Source organism: Limanda limanda, chromosome 5, assembly GCF_963576545.1.
Source record: "Limanda limanda chromosome 5, fLimLim1.1, whole genome shotgun sequence".
NCBI lineage: Eukaryota > Metazoa > Chordata > Actinopteri > Pleuronectiformes > Pleuronectidae > Limanda > Limanda limanda.
The window spans coordinates 20,954,680-20,969,432 of NC_083640.1; the positions used below are offsets into that span (position 1 = coordinate 20,954,680).

Genomic DNA, 14,753 nt, shown 5'->3' on the forward strand with positions numbered 1-14,753 from the left:
TAGTTTGTTTGCCCGGAGACTTGTTTCATCAGAGTTGTTTTTTTGTTTTTGTCCCCCCCCGCCCTCCACCTTCTGTGGTTAAACAGTCTTAACATATATAATATTAATGTGTAATTTAAATTACTAGTCAGTGTATCTAATTTATAAATGCAATGCTAGACCTTTTTCAATATTCTGTCAGGGTATGAACATGTGTGATATAAGATGTTTTGTAAAGAAATTTAGGTTGTTGGTCTTGAACCTGGATATTGTTTTTTATTATGTGTTTGTGTGTGTGTGTGTGTGTGTGTGTTTGCGTGAGCGAGTGTGTGTATCTCATGAAATTTCCTTAGACAACACCAGGTAAACATCCATAAATCTCCCATTTGTCTGACAGCTGAGGTACCACAGTGACTTTACTTTTTAATAAGGTGTTTATTTCCTCTCTGATCCTCATTAATATCTTCATGTAACCTTTTTTTTTCTCTAACATATGGCAAGTCAAAAAAAATCCTCCTCCAGCATTTTTTTACCTGTGCTGGTGGAGCTGAAAATGCACTTATTGCCAGTGGCTAACTGTGAATGGAGAGCCTTTGACGTAATGAGAGGGTTGGTACATGTGCGAGCATGCTGCCGTGACTCGTACCCGCTGAATGCTGTGGACCTATTTTTACTGCTTTATAGCCAATGCCCCTGTGCTTGTATTAAAATGCATCATGACCCACAGTTTGCTGCTGTGCTACGATGAGGTGTTGAAAATAACGACGAGCAAATGCTGTGTTTACGCTTCTGTTTTAATAATTCTGCCCTCGTCAGTGAAGGTGTGTATCCTATGATTGCTTGAGTGTGTGTGTGTGTGTGTGTGTGTGTGTGTGTGTGTGTGTGTGTGTGTGCGCGCGACCGTGTGTGTGTGTTGACTCTGCTGATGCTGAGACACAGAACATATTTTGCCTGAAGGCTCTGAGCTCAGCCTGTGCCCCTCTTATATAAAGGTGTGACAAATAAACCCTTGTTTCTCGTCAGTCTGGCTCCGCCTCCTCTGTCACTTCCGGAGTCCGAGCAGTTCGGGGCCGGAGCGGCTGCATGGACATTATCTGCTGATTCATGTTTTATCTCCTGCAGACATTCTTCCTCTGCATGGCACACGACATCTTCTCCCTGTCAGTCAGAGGAGACACACACGTAACGTTAGTATAGGAGCAGTGATGGAAAGTAACAAAATACAATTTCAGGGTACTTATACTGCTAGTGAGTGCTTGTAGATTTTTGTTGATACAGATAATTAATACAAGCAAATAAATTATATTGTATTATTACATGTAAGGCAGTTTTAAATGATCCCCTTTTACACATGAAGGCATCAATTATCATAATACAATGATATCATTCTGGAACGAATCTGCATAATGAGTATTTTAGCTATTACTGCTATTAATTGAATAAAGTATCTGAATAGGAGTAGACATTTTGCATTCAAACTTTTAGTAACTTTTAAAACTATAGTAACTAAAGTTAACAAATAAATGTAGGTGAGTAAAAATAACAGCACTGTGTTCAAGCACTTAAATTCAGTTCTGCACATCTTTGTACATTAATATTTGACAGTGGTCTTTATCAGTGAGTGCCAGCCGGCAGAACCACACACACACACACACACACACACACACACACACACACACACACACACACACACACACACACACACACACACACACACACACACACACACACAGCTCTCAGAGCGTCAGTCAGAAACAGTCTCTCTCCCCTGAAGACGCGCAGCACTGAAGGTAATTTATTCTCTATATTGAGACTTTTCTGTTCTGTAACTTTCATTAACATTAATTATGTTATTTACATTCAAACTTAATGTATCTAAATATAAATTGGTGTGCAGCCTACACAGTATTAACTAGTGAAGGAAAGTGAGAGTTTTCATGGTGTCAGTTTACTGCACCAACAAAATATGTTGTATAATGAACAAATTAAGGCAGTTGTCTATGCTATGTGAATGCACAAACTATGTCTATGTAAATTTAGTAAACATCACATGTTTATTTGTATAAAATCTGAGTGGAGGTAGCCCAACAAAATATATTACTTTAAGACATACTACCCAAACAATGTGTACTCATATACAAAGTGGGTAATGGAGTTTTATATTCTTAAATATATAGACTAGACGATTAAAAAAATGTACACATTCTAACACACCACATTTACAGTGTAAATTAACACCTAACTACCTCAACACCACAAAGTTCAGACTCACAACTTACGACAGAGCTGAATCAACACCTCTCAGACAACCTAATAAATACAAATACGTAAGCATTCCTGTCTATATTCTTATATACCCAAACAGCTCTTGTAAACCATTTGATTACATTTATAATATATTTTTTTATTTATGATAATGACGTATTAGTTATCAACATGAGAATGGCAGTCGTCAGTTTGGAATAAAGGGAAATGGGCCTGTTTTAAAAACTTTAAATGTTTAAAGTAAATTTTTTCTGTAACAGTTGAGTGACCTTTTGTTGGAGGCTCAAACTGCGGGTGTCTGTATTATTTTGTTTTCCTACAAATTAATATGGTGTATGGCAAAATCCCTCTGCTCTCCTCTCCTCTCCTCTCCTCTCCTCTCCTCTCCTCTCCTCTCCTCTCCTCTCCTCTCCTCTCCTCTCCTCTCCTCTCCTCTCCTCTCCTCTCCTCTCCTCTCCTCTCCTCTCCTCTCCTCTCCAGCATGACGGGGCTCCTGCTCCTGTGTCTGCTCCTCCTGTGTGAAGGTCAGAGGTCATCATCGTGCCCTCACCTCTGCTCCTGTCACGGTGGTCTGGTGAACTGCAGCAGCAGGTCTCTCACCTCCTCCTCGCTGCCCACCAGTTTCCCTGCCGGGACCACCGAGCTCCGTCTGGACACCAACCTGCTGACCACGCTCCCTAACGGCCTCCTGGACAACTTGACCCCCCTCAGCTCTGTCTCTCTTCATGGTAACCCCTGGTCGTGTGACTGTGGCGTCCTCTACCTGCGAGCCTGGCTTCTGCGTCGGCCCGCCGGCCTCACGTCCCACCTGGGCGTCAACTGCAGCTCCCCCCCCAGCTTGAGAGGGCGACTGGTGGTGTATCTAACCGAGGAGGAGGTGCTGGAGTCCTGCCACTACTGGTACTGCGACCTGGCCTGGGCCTCCCAGGTGTGTCTGTTTGTGTTTGTGGTGGTGCAGGTGGTTCTGCTCGTGGCCCTGATCGTGTTCCTGAGGAGATTCGAGAGGTTGACCAAAGAAGCGAGGAGAACCAAAGAGGAGAGCTTCACAGCCGGGGAGGATCCGAGGGAGAACGAGTACTCACTTATGAAGGACAGCAGCATCTGAGCATGATGACATGCACAACTTCCTGTCTTTTTTTCAGTCTTATCATTTTTCCTCCAAGTGTTATCATGTGGGAGAAACGCTTCCTGTCTTCATGTGAAAAATTCGTCTTATCATATACATAATGATATCAAGAATAATATTTGTTGAATAAAATGTTAAATATGTAGAGAGTGGTACATTTAACACTTCTTCTTCTCTAGTGAACAAAGTATGTAATGACATTTCTAACTCCTCATACATATTTAACATTTGAGAACTTAACCACTACTTAACCAGTCAAAAATATTCTTTAACGGCTGATTATCGTATTACTGGGACATTGCAACCAACTGGGACTGTAGTCACGTCAATTATAATGCAATTATACAGTCATGCCCCTCCTCTCTGTGACTTGTATTTGACATGTTTACAGTATAAAGTAACATAGTATATTTAGATATGCACAGTAAAGTATATAAATTTGAACTGATTTCACTCACTTCCATTAAAATATTTGAATTCAGATGTGAAATATGTGATACCATATGTTCATGCCACACAATGATCACACAAAGAAACCAGACAGGAACTTTCTACCTGAACCAAAACCCACGTGTTTGAATGATCAGATTTCAGTTTCCTTTCTTCACAGGATGTCTCGGTTTAATTCTTTTTTTCTGTGCTCCTACTCAAGACTTTCAGTCGCTTTATTTATGGATGTGAGAGGAATTAAAATAATAATAAGAGCTTGAATAAGAAATGGTTATGTTAATTTTATGTTTTTCTGATGGCCCTATATTTTATTTCAGATTAAGTCATTTGCAATTTTCTATAACCTTGTGTGTAATTTCTTCTTCATAACAATATCAACTTATATTGACTGTACCATGTTTAGACCACTTATAATTTAGACATTTGCATACGAAACTGTTTTCTAATCGATTTGATTGCATTGTGGACTAAATCAATAAAGATATTTGACAGAAAATCATGGATGGATTATTTTTTCTCATCTAATTCAAACTGATATATTTGCTAGTCGCCTGATTTTTCATTCTACATGTGCTACACTGTGATTTCCAACACATAAATACATAAATTCGATAATAATTATGATTATGATCATTTAAAACCCCCAAACCAATCTGTCATGGAGGAGGATTCTTTTGTAATCATTTGTGTTCGTGCCGGAACCTTTCTTCCAAGACGACGTTTCATCGGCGGACACTTTTAACTGACGGACACCCGTATGTTTACACGTGATATTCGTGCAGAGCAGGATTTCCACACATGGAGAGTTTAAATTTGTGAACTTGTTGTTTAACCTGCTGAAAAACTAAGGTTTGTGTTTTTATATGAATCACAAAGATTCACTGTAGCGTGTGAAATACGTTAAAACACATTTATAGCTGGAGTTAGCTCGTTAGCTCGTTGCTTTGTTTGACGAGGTGTCAGTTCAACATTACTAGTTATTTATTACTTATTAAGTAATAAATTATTATTTTCCAGACGTCGGTGTACAATGGGGAGACTGAGGAAGAGGCACAACTGGAAGGGGAGACAACAGCCTGACAGTCAACCAGCAGCAGAGGAAGACAAGGCTCAGGAGGTGGTGGTGGAGCTACAGGGTAAGACTCCATCCAGAGACCAGTCCAAACATGTGGGACCTGGACTGAACTGGTGACCGATAATGTGTGTTTAGAAAAATATATATAATATTTATCAATCAATAAATCAAATTTGATTTTTATAGCCCATATTCACAAATCACAATTTGTCTCATAGGGCTTTAAGATTGTGAGACATCCTCTGTCCTTAACACTCAACAAGAGTAAGGAAAAACTACTAAAAACCCTTTTAACAGGGTCAAAATAAGTAGAAACCTCAGAGAGACACATGTGAGGGATCCCTCTCCCAGGACAGACAGACAAGTGTAATAGATGTCAAGTGTAGGAAAACATCATCAGGATAAAGGTTTTAGCAGCATTGATGAGGGTAAAAATTTTGCAGGATAACTTCAATACTATATGTCAAGCAGTCCTGCTACAATCATAGTGTATGGTCAGCAGCCAGCACGATCAATATCAGCTGTATTTGTGACAGATTTATTCATAAAGCACCTTTCATACACAGATGTAGATTATAGGTGTGTACAGGAACATTCAAGAAAAACCACACCGAGACAACATTTAAAGAAAAGTATTTAAACAATATGAAAGCACAGTTTAAAACAATTTAAAGAAAATTAAAACTTTAAAAAGAGGTAATAGCAATAAATCTGTATCAAAATCTAAACATGAGCTGTAAGGGAAGAAAATACAAATAGATCGAGGAAGGTGATAAAATTAAAAATACAATGAAATCCAATGATGACTTTATAAAATAGCTCAATAAAAGGCAGTTGATTCCAGCATTGTGCTGCATAGAGACTGAAAGCTGCTTCTCCGTGTTTAGGTTTAGTTACGTGTCAAATTCAATGTACCGGGTCCAGATGAAAACCCCAGAACTTTGACGTGTAATATTATGATTAGAGGGAGATGTTGACCGCATGGTGTCATATGTACATGGTTATTCTTCAGATGGAGCCAGACTCAAAGGTGTAGATAAGAGCAACGCTTTGGTCCTCCCATCAACCAAAGCCAAGAAGAAGAAATCCTCAGTGACGCAAGTTTCCAGCAGAAAGCCCCTAACCAAGAAGCAGAAGAAAGTGCTGGAGAAAGTGCTGGAGCGCAAAGAGAAGAAAGCTCAGGTGAGAGACAGATTTAAAACAGCTGGTTCCGACAAAACTGAGCGGCTTTAAGAAGAGACTTATTTCTTTAACAAGGTTGTACAAGCAGTGTCTCTGTGTTTGTAGTTGTCCTTAGATTTCACACATTACAACTGTCTAAAATACGGGTGCAAAAATATAAATGTTGTGGTTGAGATCATAATGAAGATGTTTGATGTGTGGCCTGACCTTTGACCTGTGACAACTGAGTACTTATGTAATAATGTTGTGATGACTAGTTGCAGATGGTGTGATATTTATTCTTTGATCATAGTTTTAAGACTTCAGTTAGGAGTTTTTGTGCTTACACAACCTATTCATGTGTTTTGTAGAGAAACATGTTTTCTATTATGTTCTGTGGCAGTTTATAAATGTATTACAGAAAATAAGAGATGATCTGGAATGAGTGAGAAAGATATTGATTTTCGGTTTCTTTACTTAAATTCAGGTGTTATACTATAGAAAACTTCCTAAATCTATCCCTACTCAGTATTAATATGATTAATGCAAATGACCAGATCACAACCAGCTAATGTGTCGCTCTCTGTGTGTCCCGTTCAGAGAGCAGACATCCTCATCAAACTGGCTGAGGTGCAGATTCCAGAGTCTGAGATTAAGCTGCTGTACACCACGGCCAAAATGGGAACAGGGGACAAAATCTACCAGACTAAAAAGTTAGTGCATGAAACCAACACAAGCAGGAGGAGGAGGATGTGTTAAAAGTGAGGTCGGTGTTTTAAATTCTTTGTGTAATTTTCAGTACACTGGATGAAATAAAAGAAGGAGACTCGGGTCCAAAGGTCAGCAGCGTTATTGGAGCGAACAGGAAAAGAAAATGGAATATAGTAGAGGAAGATGATGAAGAAGAACAAAAGGCAGAAGAAAGCAGCGACCTGGACACTTCCTCTGATGATGACGATGTGGAAGGAGCGGATGAAGACGTGAATAAATCTACAGAGATGGCTGAAACTAAGGAAACCCCACCTCCATGTCAGGAGCCAGAGTCCAAAGAGGGAGTGAAGGAAGAACAAGCAAAACCAGAAGAGAATGGACAGAGTGAGAAGAAAGTTTCAGATCAAGAGCAAGTTCAAAACAAGATACTGTCGCAGCCAGCGGTCTTCATTCCTGTTGACAGATTACCAGAAATACAGGTGTGTGTTCATTGAGTGTGGGTTTGTTGTCTGTGTGTTTTTTGGATGATCTCTTTAAGTGTGTTTCTATCCGATTCTGCAGGCGGCTCGTCTGAAGCTTCCTGTGTTGGCAGAGGAGCAGGTCATCATGGAGGCAGTGAAAGAAAACCCCTGCATCGTCATCTGTGGAGAGACAGGAAGTGGAAAAACCACTCAAGTGCCTCAGTTTCTGTATGAAGCTGGTTATGCCAGGTAGTTTATCCTCTTAACCGGACAATCCTTTGATGTTTCACTGGGTTGTTGCATAGAAAATGTTTACATGTGGATTGATGTTCATTTAAGTGTGTTTGCATGTGGTCTTTATATTTTGTATCTTGTTTCCTGCAGTGAAAGTGGGATTATCGGCATCACAGAGCCGAGACGAGTTGCAGCTGTCAGCATGTCCCATCGAGTCGCCAAAGAGATGAACCTGTCCACACGGTAACAAACATAATGCAGATTTTCATCAAATGTATATAAAATAATGTTTGAATAGAATATAAAAACGTTTCATCTTCTCAGCCTCTTGATTCTGTTTGTTTTTCTTTGCTCAGCGTTGTGTCTTACCAGATTCGATATGAGGGGAATGTGACAGATGAAACCAAAATCAAGTTCATGACAGATGGTGTTCTACTGAAGGAGATCCAGAAGGTACCATCTTTACTCTTTAGTTATTTAAATAAAATATGGGAACACATGGTGACAGATTATTGGACCTACTGATATTTCTAACTCTAACGGTACATTCAGGTAACCAATATGTTATGTTTATGTTCATTTATCTAAACCAAAATTGTTATCTATAGACAGAAATAATGTCTTTTTTTTGTGTTTCCTGTGAGTGTTTGTTTTATTGTCACCTCATAAAAATTGAATAAAAAATGAGACATGTCTAGTTGTAAGAGATCATGTCTATATTTCATTTTGAACCTCACAAAAAAACTAAACAAGTAGCCTAGTTAAGGCCGACTAGTTTAACTAAGTGACTCTAAGTTTGAACAGTCACCAGCAACAGTAATAGACTCTGTTATAATACACTGTACATTACACCTATGTGAGTCTTTTAACTGCTTTGATATTATTTCTCTCCGCTCTGCCAGGATTTCCTGCTGAAGAGATACAGTGTGATCATCATAGATGAAGCTCATGAGAGGAGCGTGTACACAGACATCCTCATCGGACTGCTGTCTCGCATCGTCCCACTCAGAAACAAGGTAAACCACAGTCTGCGCTGTGAAAGCTCAGACTCACACATTTCTGTTTCATCAACTGGCTGTTTCACTCTACGCAGAAACAAATGCCCATGAAGCTGCTGGTCATGTCCGCCACTCTGCGGGTTGAAGATTTCACAGAGAACCGGAAGCTGTTTCGGATTCCTCCACCCGTCATCAAGGTGGACGCTCGGCAGTTCCCTGTATCGATCCATTTCAACAAACGCACCCCGCTGGACGATTACTCCGGAGAGACTTTTCTAAAGACCTGCAAGATCCACCGCATGCTGCCTCCAGGTGCACACACACATGTTCACTTTTAAACCGATTTTGTAGGTTTTAAAATGTTCACGTTTGTCTACTACAAAACTCCACCGCCCTATGGAGGTAAAATTACTGAATCTGAGGTTAACCAAACTTCTTTTAGTCTTTTTTAAATGTAATCAGGACAGTAAACAGAAGTAAATAAGTCAAATCGTTACACACACTAACTACCACCCTGATGTTGACGTCCTTCAGGTGGAATCCTGGTGTTTCTGACGGGTCAGGCAGAGGTTAACGGTCTGTGCAGGAGACTGAGAAAAGCTTTCCCCTTCAGAAAGAGTAACACAACCACCGGTGAATGTAACACACACACACCTGTGTCCTTTCACTCTCTGTCATATCTATTGGCAGTTATTTATTGACTTGTTTTTGTGGTCAGGTGAAGATGAAGACACTTCAGAGGCCACGAGGAAGTTTAAGAAGAACAAACAGAAGAAGAATGTCGTAAGCCATCTTTTTATAGAATGCCATATAAAGTCTGTTTTTTTTGTTTTATAAATATTGGTTGTGTACTTATCCTAAGAGTTCTCTCTGTCTCCAGTCTCTGCCCCGCATCCACTTGGATAACTACTCTGCTCTGCCGATGGATGAAGGGGACGAGGACCGAGAGGCGGGGATCAGAGACGAGTACGACTCGGACCTAGAATACGGAGACGACCCTGACAATGCAGGTGAGCTCCTCCGGTCCAGAGCGAACATTCTTCCAAGCCAGTTGTTTATATTTCTCATCCTGACAAACTCTGCTCTGTGTTTTGTCTCTGCAGAGGAGAAGGCCGACCCGTCCATCCCTCTCTATGTCCTCCCTCTGTTCTCTTTGTTGGCCCCAGAGGAGCAGGCGAAGGTGAGAGGAAACTTTTGAAACGGAAACAACAATGATGAAGAGTTACAATGAGAACAGAGATATTAAAGTAATGTTACTGATAATCAATAGGATACAATAGAAAATGTGTGTTCTTCTTGACTGTAGGTGTTCAGGCCCCCCCCTCCTGGTACTCGTCTGTGTGTTGTCGCCACCAACGTGGCCGAGACGTCTCTGACCATCCCTGGCATCAAGTACGTGGTTGACAGCGGTCGAGTGAAGAAGCGTTTCTACGACCGGGTCACTGGAGTGTCATCCTTCAAAGTCACGTGGACCTCACAGGCCTCCGCCAATCAGAGGGCGGGTAGAGCGGGAAGAACAGAGCCGGGACACTGCTACAGGTTGAGACTTTGAAACATTGTCATAACACAAATGTTTTCTTTAGTGGAGGAGGATTTCCAAACCTCTGCGTCTGTTTCTGCAGGTTGTACTCGTCTGCAGTGTTCGGAGATTTCAGTTTGTTCTCAGAGGCGGAGATCACCCGCAGGCCTGTGGAAGACCTGGTTTTACAGATGAAGGACCTCAACATAGAAAAGGTCAGTAAAACAATTCAAACATACAGGATTCAGAGTGAAACGCTGCTGGGTGATTTAAAAACAGCTTCATATATTCTGTTGTGCAGGTGGTCAACTTCCCGTTCCCCACGACTCCCTCTACTGAGGCTCTGGTGGCAGCAGAGCAGTTGTTAATCTCGTTGGGAGCTTTGAAGGAGCCGCCTCACACTGAGAGGTGGGTCTCTTCAAGATCTCTGACTTTATCGCTTTAATTAAACAGGACGATAGTTGTGTGGTTCTTACAGAGAAGCAAAGTCATATCAGCTTTGTCCTGATCAGATAAATTGAGCCAATTATTCCTCGTATGACATGTCCTCACTCTCTTTTTATTATCAGGGTCAAAGAGATGCAGCGAGCGAGGCTGTGCTCTCCCATCACCCCCCTCGGCAGAGCAATGGCTTCATTCCCCGTGTCACCCCGTTACGCTAAAATGCTAGCACTCGGGAAGCAGCAGGATTGTCTGCCATATGTCATCGCCGTGGTAGCAGCCATGACAGTCCGGGAGATCTTTGAAGACCTTGACAGGTGAGGACACACACAAAGGAGTAGGGACGTCCAGTGCCTTGTTCAATTTTAACCTGGAGCTTCAAACGTGTAAATATGAAATGTCATATCATGCAGCCTTATCTTGTTTTTATACTCATGACAAGTTTCTGATTCTCAGACCTGCAGGAAGTGAAGATGAGAGCTCCACTCTCGCACAGCGTCGAGCTCGGCTGGCCCAGATGAGGAGGCTGTGGGCTGGGCAAGGAGCCTCACTCCAACTGGGCGACCTCATGGTCATGCTGGGTGTGTTTGCTAGTGTGAATTGTGATTTGAATTATAATAGGCTATATGTTCACACTTAAAGGTTTTCAAAGAAAATCTTGATTGAGGAACATTTGTTGGGAAACAACAAAAATCTATGATCATATTTTATTGACAGAAGTTTTACCCTGAGGTGAAATGGTTTAGATTTCAGTGAGATATAAAAAAAAAAAAAGGTTTATACCAAAAAGTTGTCGCTGTACCAAATTTTTTATATTATGATCATGTTGTTTAACCTTATGTCTGTATTCTTGTGACTGCAGGTGCAGTTGGTGCTTGTGAATTTGCTGGCTGTACTCCCAAGTTCTGTGAGGAGAACGGCCTGAGGCATAAAGCCATGGTTGAGATCAGGAGGCTCAGAGGGCAACTCACCAACACAGGTACAAACATGCTACAAACCCAAAAAAACTAACACAAACACCTGCTGCAGGAACACAACAGAAAATCATCCGTGTTCTTTTCTCCAAGTGAACGCAGTTTCTCCAGAAGTGGGAGCATTTGTGGATCCTAAGATGACTCCGCCGACCGCGCAGCAGGTGGTTTCCTTGCGGCAGATCGTTCTGGCTGGACTGGGAGACCATCTTGCACGCCATGTGCAGATGGAAGAGATTCTGGATCCAAAATGGAAGAATGGATATAAGGTAATATACACTGGAGACTGTGATGGCTGTGAAGGAGACTTTACTGAGTTATCCTGTTCCTTCAACCCCTCACCTTTATGTGCTTTTGTTTTTAGACGTGTCTGATGGACGACCCAGTGTTCATTCATCCCACATCTGCACTGTTCAAAAAGCTGCCAGAGTTTGTTGTCTACCAGGAGATCATGGAGACCAGCAAGATGTACATGAGAGGTAAAACATCTCGGAGGAAGTCAGTAAAGCTGCTTTCAGACATGAACTCTGCAGATCCTCCATATTTTATACCTGATAGACATAGAAACATGATGCTGATTGATGTGCACATGTTTTTGGGGATTCAGGGTGACTTTCTCAGGATATCAACAAAATTGTGCTATATTTATATATATGTATATAGAAAAAGATGCCCCTCAACAACAGGAGTCAAGTTAAAGCCTACAGCAAATGTCAGAATAGTAATAGAGTAATATAGATATATTGCAGAATACTACATACTCGTTCTCCTCAAAATGTGTCAACAAGCCACATTTCTACACTACAAAATAAAGTTTGTATTGGATTGTTTTACAGCTGTTATTGAAACATGATTTGCGGGCTGATAGTTTCACCTTGTTACCTTCCTTCCTGTTTCTTGCAGGTGTCTCAGCAGTAGAAGCAAATTGGATCCCACAGTTCCTGCCTCAGTACTGTCACTTCGGCCCCCCGCTGGAGTCTCCGGCACCATGGTTCTGCTCGTCCACCGGCACCATCAAATGTCACCGTTCAAGCACCTTCTGTAAGTTCTCAACAGCTGCACACCACAGCTGTGTTTCTGCTGAAAGTTGTGTCTGCTTACATTTGACTGATCACTGTTGTCCTCCCCTGCAGTCCGTGTGGCGTGGCAGCTGCCAGCAGTGGAGAAGGATTATCCCGACTGCCTGGACCGTTACAAACTGTTTTCCAAGTTTTTCCTCGAGGGACAGGTACTGCAGCAAAACTTGAAAGTTCAACGTCTCTGTCAAGTCGTCACTTAAGACTCAACTGGGCGTGAAAACTTGAACGGGACAAATTCTGTCTCATCTGTAACTGTCCTTACACTTGTCTTTACACACATTTGTCTAATATGATGAGTATTTGTTGCCTTATCACCTGTTATTTGTTTCCTTAGCCTTAATAACACATTAACTATCACCTCACTATAACCAACTCATTGTAATTATATTCATGAAATATAAATAACTGTCAATATGAATCAAATCAATCCAAAATGTGTTTACTAACAGGTTATGCCAGATGCATTGCTCTGTGTGCCAAAAAAAATGCACTAGAGTTAAATAGAAATAGGATTTTCTTTTTTATAAAAATCTAAAATCTGAATCTGAAATTCAGAGCTGGTCCAAAGTCTACAGAAGAAATAAAGCGGTGGACTTCAAAAAGGAGCTCTTGTGTTATGTTAACTGATGTTTGCTTGGTCCCGTCTGCAGGTTTGTCCTAAACTAAAGAACCACGCCGGTCACCTTCTCTCAAACCCCTCCATCATGTGCAAAACATGGGCAAAGTAAGTTGATTCTCTCCCACACATACATCTCTTAAGGGCATTTCCTGATTTTGATCAATTAACAAAATGCTTAAGATAAAGGACTCTTCTTTTATTATTGTGTCTTATTATCTGTTGTAGACTTCAGCCCAGGACGGACGCTCTACTGGGGCCGCTCTTGACAAAGGGAGTGGACTGCAGAGATGCTCTTCTCTCCGTCTGGAAGACTGACGATAAATGTGAGGATTAAATCTGTTTTATTATAACTTTTCTGACAAACCCTCTCGTTATCTAATCACTGTTTTTTCTCTCATATTTTTTTCTCTTCCAGTTCTGTTGTCAGCGTACTGTCAGTGGCTTCCTGAATCCGTGCATCAAGAAGTAGCCCTAAGCTGGCCTCCTGTTTAAAGGAAACAGAAATCACATCATGGTGTTTTGAGCTTGGCTTGTATTGACCTGCAGATGGGTAGAACCCCTTTCTTCACTGTGGACGGGCTTCTTCACACTCATCTGTTTTGTTATAGTGTTACTGCCACCCCACAACATGGCCTTTTCACCATTTTGTATTGTATACACTGCATCTATGATTTGTACAGTTCTGTCATGAAGACAGTGTTTCACCTAGAGTTCTATTATGACTTTTAACTTGTTTTTCAGAGTGCTGCGGTTTGTTCTAAATGTCTGATTTGGTCTTCATAAGACTCATTAAAACTAAGAGGCTCTGACCACAACTCGTGTGTGATTCATTCATACTGTGTGTAAACTTTGGTTAAACTCCACCACTCTTACACATAAAAAGCCACTTTCACCCTGTGAGAACAGATGTAAACCTTTTCTGTCTTTGGAGAATCTTTGTCAACAAGATCCTTATGATGTCAGAAGAGTTATCACGGCTAAGTTTCAGAGAAGTACAACTGTGTAGCTGAAAGACACTACCAGGACATTTACCATTCAGGGAGTGACTAATGAGATTCTGCTCAGAAATCTGTTTTAAAGTCAGGAACAGCAGCTTAAAAACAAACTAACAAGGTCCATTATTTTCACATGATCTTCAACACACAGTGTTTACCTGGTTGTCATTTGCTGAGACCTTTATACATTCATGTTCGAATTAACCTCAGATCGTGGAATGGCCTGAGAGTTTCAGAAACTAAGGGCAAAATTAATAATTTGCCTTTAAAACAGCAGCAATTCTCTTGTTCAGAGTTTTTAAGGAATGTTTTATTGATCCACATGGGTGAAAGTCAGCTATAACAGCAGCCCAAGTACAGAATGAATACAGGTATAAAAAAAACTATATAATGAAATATATATACACAGCAATGAGACAATTTACATTACATAATTTTTATCCAAAGCAATTTACAATAAGTGTATTAAACCATGAGGGTACAAACCCAGAACAACAAGAGTCATGAAAGTACATTAGATTAAAAAAGACAAACTACCAAGTGCAACATATAAGTGCAACTAACTTAACTTGTAACAGGAATATAAAGTAGTGCAAATGCAACAGACAATATACTATACAGAGGACATATAGTGTTGTGTAATATAGAATATATGTGTTCTGTACAAAA

The 14,753-nt window shown here is 40.8% G+C and overlaps 2 protein-coding genes across 2 annotated transcripts; both read left to right on the forward strand.

The window, feature by feature from the left end:
• The first annotated feature begins 1,711 nt into the window (after nucleotides 1-1,711).
• On the forward strand, nucleotides 1,712-4,243 carry gp1bb (glycoprotein Ib platelet subunit beta). The gene is made up of 2 exons (XM_061071826.1): nucleotides 1,712-1,769; nucleotides 2,725-4,243. The coding sequence occupies exon 2, from the start codon at nucleotides 2,726-2,728 to the stop codon at nucleotides 3,347-3,349; it is 624 nt and encodes a 207-aa protein (XP_060927809.1). The 5' UTR covers nucleotides 1,712-1,769; nucleotide 2,725; the 3' UTR covers nucleotides 3,350-4,243.
• Nucleotides 4,244-4,580: 337 nt separating this feature from the next.
• Nucleotides 4,581-13,904, forward strand: dhx37 (DEAH (Asp-Glu-Ala-His) box polypeptide 37). Its single transcript, XM_061071444.1, has 27 exons — nucleotides 4,581-4,669; nucleotides 4,838-4,956; nucleotides 5,908-6,077; nucleotides 6,657-6,769; nucleotides 6,856-7,246; nucleotides 7,329-7,477; nucleotides 7,613-7,705; nucleotides 7,819-7,915; nucleotides 8,365-8,478; nucleotides 8,556-8,772; nucleotides 8,995-9,093; nucleotides 9,179-9,243; nucleotides 9,341-9,470; nucleotides 9,564-9,640; nucleotides 9,767-9,999; nucleotides 10,083-10,194; nucleotides 10,281-10,387; nucleotides 10,549-10,737; nucleotides 10,877-11,001; nucleotides 11,283-11,399; nucleotides 11,488-11,660; nucleotides 11,756-11,870; nucleotides 12,295-12,432; nucleotides 12,525-12,619; nucleotides 13,121-13,194; nucleotides 13,315-13,412; nucleotides 13,505-13,904. Exons 2-27 carry the CDS (start codon nucleotides 4,851-4,853, stop codon nucleotides 13,579-13,581), a joined length of 3,474 nt encoding a protein of 1,157 aa, XP_060927427.1. The 5' UTR covers nucleotides 4,581-4,669; nucleotides 4,838-4,850; the 3' UTR covers nucleotides 13,582-13,904.
• Nucleotides 13,905-14,753: the final 849 nt, after the last annotated feature.